General features: G+C 51.8%; 1 protein-coding gene across 2 annotated transcripts; it reads left to right on the top strand.

The window, feature by feature from the left end:
- The first annotated feature begins 226 nt into the window (after positions 1–226).
- CUNH16orf54 (chromosome unknown C16orf54 homolog) lies at positions 227–2,990 on the top strand. Of its 2 annotated transcripts, none has more exons than XM_052762888.1 (2): positions 227–331; positions 1,188–2,990. In XM_052762888.1, the coding sequence occupies exon 2, from the start codon at positions 1,229–1,231 to the stop codon at positions 1,904–1,906; it is 678 nt and encodes a 225-aa protein (XP_052618848.1). In that variant the 5' UTR covers positions 227–331; positions 1,188–1,228; the 3' UTR covers positions 1,907–2,990. The 2 variants fall into 2 exon arrangements, with proteins under 2 accessions (XP_052618848.1, XP_052618847.1); XM_052762887.1 differs by having other exon boundaries at positions 231–338.
- Positions 2,991–4,221: the final 1,231 nt, after the last annotated feature.

Below are 4,221 nucleotides of genomic sequence, written 5' to 3'. Positions count from 1 at the left end.
GCCAGTCCTCTCCACCTCTGGGTGAAAGCGCTGGGTCTGGGGCTTGGCTACGGGGCGAGCCGAACTTTAGTCCAGCGAGCGGCTGCTCGTTCCGGCTCCACCTTACTCAGGAAGCGCTTCTTCACCACACTGACCACATCCCCAGGTTGCCTTGGAGACACTCTATGGGGGCAGGAAGAGTTGGGGCACAGTCACCCAGCAACAGGTGGTAGCCTCCCTTCCGCCTTCTGAGGCCAGCCCCTCTAGAGCCTTTCAGATAGCTACACACACCCTCCCGGCATGCATTGGGAAGAACAGCTCTGAAGACAGAGAAATCCAAGATTAACTCCAGGTGAGAGGTGAGGTGAGGGGTTCAGAAGCAACTGCAAATGGGGGCGGGGGGCTTGTGGCAGAGACGTGGGCAAACACCAACAGGGGGGCAGACAGGCCGGTGACTGGGCAGAACTGCACAAACTGGATAGGAGCCCACAGTCCCAGTACAGCCAAAACCACAATGGGGGTTGGGGATTTAGCTCAGTGGTAGAGCGCTTGCCTAGCAAGCACAGGGCCCTGAGTTCGGTCCTCAGCTCCAAAAAATAATTAATTAATTAATTAAAAAACCAAACCAAACAAAACACAACAAGGCCAACAGCTGGGTCACCTCCGAGGAGAGTGATGAGGTGGCTGAAAGAGAGGGGACACAGACGGGACCGGGCCAGCAGGGAGGTTTTCCCTCATCCATGTCTGTCTCCCCACTTCTTCTGGGGCTGAAGCAAAACTTGAGAGCCCTAGACCGTGATCTGTCACCCCGGGGGCCTGGGAGGGGAAGTGAGGCCTGTGGCTGTGCAGAGGCGCTTCAGCAGCTCGGCTGCTCGTTCTCCAGGCTCCCCCCCTCCCGCTTGCTCTTGTCCTCTCTGGGTCCCCTTTGTTCCTCTCTATTTTTGCCACATCCTCGATTAGAAGAGCCAGATTCTCACACACACACACACACACACACACACACACACACACACACACACACACAGTCTGTCTCTGAGGCCCTGAAGTGAAATTACAGATTAAATAGAAGGCCAGTGATTCGCAGCTCCAGTCAAGATGCGGTCCCCGCCACTGTCCCATCCTGTGAGGCGGTCAAGTTGTTAGAACGGGGCTGAATCTCTTTCCAGGACACAGGATCCCCTCTCACTGGTTCCCTTTCCTTCTCTTAGCGGAGGCACACCCTGTCTCTCCTCATCACTGTGTCTCCCAGATGCCTTCAACCCCGGAGCAGCCCTCAGGGCAGACGGAGGGGCTCCCAGAGCCTACAGCGGAGTCGGCCATGTGGGCAGTACTCCCGTGTGGCCCCTGTATTCCCATCATGCTGGGCCTGGCCTCTCTTGCAGCTTTCTTCATTGTGACTACTGCGGTACTGGCCGAACGCCTGTTCCGCCGCCCGCACCCGGACCCCAGCCAGCAGGCACCCACCCTAGTATGGCGCCCCGGAGGAGAGCTGTGGATTGAGCCCACAAGCAGCGCCCGGGAGCGCTCTGAGGACTGGTATGGGTCCTCCATACCCCTGCTAATGGACAGGGCTCCAGATCCCCCGACTCCTGGGGGAACTTTGGAGGGCAGAGCAACGGCTCCACCAGCCCCTTCAATCCCTCACTCTTCTCCCTGCTCCTTTGCTCCCCAGACCCCACCAGAAGTCCCAACCCAGAGCACCTTCTGGAGACCTCAAACCCAAGAGGAGAGGCTCCATGCCACAGGCCTAGTGAGTTGGGTTGAGCCTGAGACCAGGCTAGAGGTTGGAATGCAGATTGGGAGCCCCAGGGCCTGGAGGATGAGGCAAGGGAGCCCTGAACCTGACTGGGGTCTCCAGCCTCGGGTCACCATGGAGCAGATCTCAGCGTTCTGGAAGAGGGAAGGCCGGACCAGTGTGGGCTTCTGAGTCTTCAGAGCCTCTTAAGACTAGCCTCCCACCTCAGGGGCTGAAAGGGGTCAGCTCCAACCTCAGGCCTGGACCTCACTCTAGATGTTTCTCTGGGCCCTGCCTAGAGCCTAGGGCCTTTTGTATGAAAATTTCTACCTTTGGCACCTGGCTGGTGGGCAGGCTGAGAGTATGGACAGCTCAGCTTTGGTTAAACTGCCCAGGTTGTGACTCTGAGAACTGGAGGCAAGGCTAGTTGGCTGTGAGCCAGAAGGCTTCAAGATGTCATGTCAGGGTACAAATTTACCTAAGCCACCATATCAGAACGAAGAGGTCCTGTATGGGATGCTGACCAATGACCCAGAACTGGCGATTGTGTGTCAATCACGTGGGCAGGAGAGGGCAGGAATCTTGCTCTCCAGAGACACAGGCTTTATCTGTGCCCAGCCATTCTCATCAACCACTGCAAGGCCCTCCAGCAAAAGAGAGGCCAAGTCCAGGCGGAGTCTTTGACAACATACAAACCTTGGCTTTGTCCACTAAATGGCAACATGGAATTTGCTGAGCCAAGCTGGAGAGGCCACCTCTTGCCTAGAATTGAGACATAGACTCAAAAGGCTCAACAGGCCCCTCTGTCCATTCATTGGCTTATTTATGGCTGCACACATCCTAGAACACGGAGTTCTATTATTCCATGGTAAAGCAAGCCTGGACTAGAAAGAATTGAGTTTGTTCCAATATGGAAATGAAGATTGTCCCAGAGAAGGGAAACTCCCCAAACACAGCCTCCGCCATTGTGCCCTCCAGCTTGCTGGAGTGGTCCAGAGAGGCAGATTTGCTACAAGACAGACTCACTTATAATGATCCATCCCATGGAAACAGAGCCCCAAATATCCATGGGCTCTCTAGCTGCCTTCCCCTTTTGGAGAGGGGACAGCAGTGGGGATAGCAATGGAGTTTCCATTCCCCAGAAATCTGAGTTCCCAAACTTCAGTCAAGAATATGAAGATCCTGCCATATCAGTTTACCTCTTGCTTTATTATTTACTTTATATTTTTACTTAAATTGGTTCACTATTTGCTTAATAAATTTGTTTTAAAAGGAATCTTTTTTTTTGGTATGGCCTCCATAAATGGAAAATCAGTATTACTCTCCAGAAGTAAAAGATGCCATGAAAATAAACCAGGCATGCTAGTGCACGCCTTTAATCCCAGCACACGGGAAGCTGAGGCAGGTGATCTCTGTGATTTCCAGGCTAGCCAACACTACATTGGAACCTGACTTGGAAAAACAAAAAACAAAAACATGAAAATAAATACAATGTAGACAATGAATTTCTTTTTTTTTTTTTTTTTTTTTAAAAGATTTATTTATTATGTATACAGCATGTGTGCCTGCAGGCCAGAAGAGGGCACCAGATCTCGTTACAGATGGTTGTGAGCCACCATGTGGTTGCTGGGAATTGAACTCAGGACCTTTGGAAGAGCAGTCAGTGCTCTTAACCTCTGAGCCATCTCTCCAGCCCCGACAATGAATTTCTAAGGAGACAATGTTGCTTACTGGATCCATTGACCTCAAATTCTGCTCCTAGTTAAAAGAGGTGGCCCATACCTGAAATCCCAGCACTCTGGAAGCTGAGGCAGGAGGACCCCAAGTTCAAGGCCAGTCTGGGTTAATTAGTAAGCCCCTGTCTCAAAGGAAAGAAAGGACAAGTGGGAGGGACAGAGGACGGAAGGGAGGGGTTCCTGCTCATCTCTGACTCATGAGCTGGAGGAATAGTCATTTCTCATTCGCCCTCCGCTAACAGGGCCGACTGAGCTTTGGGTTCTGTCTGTAAGGAGTGAACAGTTCCGGGTAAACAGAAGGTGCAAGGTTTGGAGCTTGTCCATCGACATCACAAGAACCCAGGAGAGGCATTGTGGTGTCGAAGGCAAACCTAGGCAGGGCTCCTGAATCCTGACCTGACCCTGTTACCATCCACTTGGAGACGTCAGAAAAGTGGTTTCTGGTTTTTTTTTTGGTCTCATACTCGCTATACAATAAGAGAGTCCAGAGGTGAACAGGTGCTTTATTAGGAGTCTCCAGGTGTGAAACTGGAGGGGAAGGTACTATAAATGAAGGATGGAAAGATGGATAGATGGATGGATGCAAGGAGGAATGGATAAATGGAAAGATGGATGGATGGAGAGAAGAGTGAGTCTTAGGGTTTCTGTTGCTGTGATAAAACACCATGACTGAAAAGCAGCTTGGGGTGGAAAGGGCTTGTTTTGTTTATACTTCCATATCACTGTTCATCAAACATCAAAGGAAGCCAGGGAAAGAACTCAAACAGGGCA

This window comes from Peromyscus californicus, unplaced genomic scaffold (genome assembly GCF_007827085.1).
Source record: "Peromyscus californicus insignis strain IS unplaced genomic scaffold, ASM782708v3 Scaffold_4__1_contigs__length_199733344, whole genome shotgun sequence".
NCBI classification, from domain to species: domain Eukaryota; kingdom Metazoa; phylum Chordata; class Mammalia; order Rodentia; family Cricetidae; genus Peromyscus; species Peromyscus californicus.
Note: the sequence above shows the minus strand (reverse complement) of the source record. Positions and strands in the feature narration are given on the sequence as shown.

Excerpts from the sequence above, each read along its gene's own strand:
- CUNH16orf54 (XM_052762888.1), top strand. The coding sequence starts at position 1,229 with ATGCCTTCAACCCCGGAGCAGCCCTCAGGGCAGACGGAGGGGCTCCCA.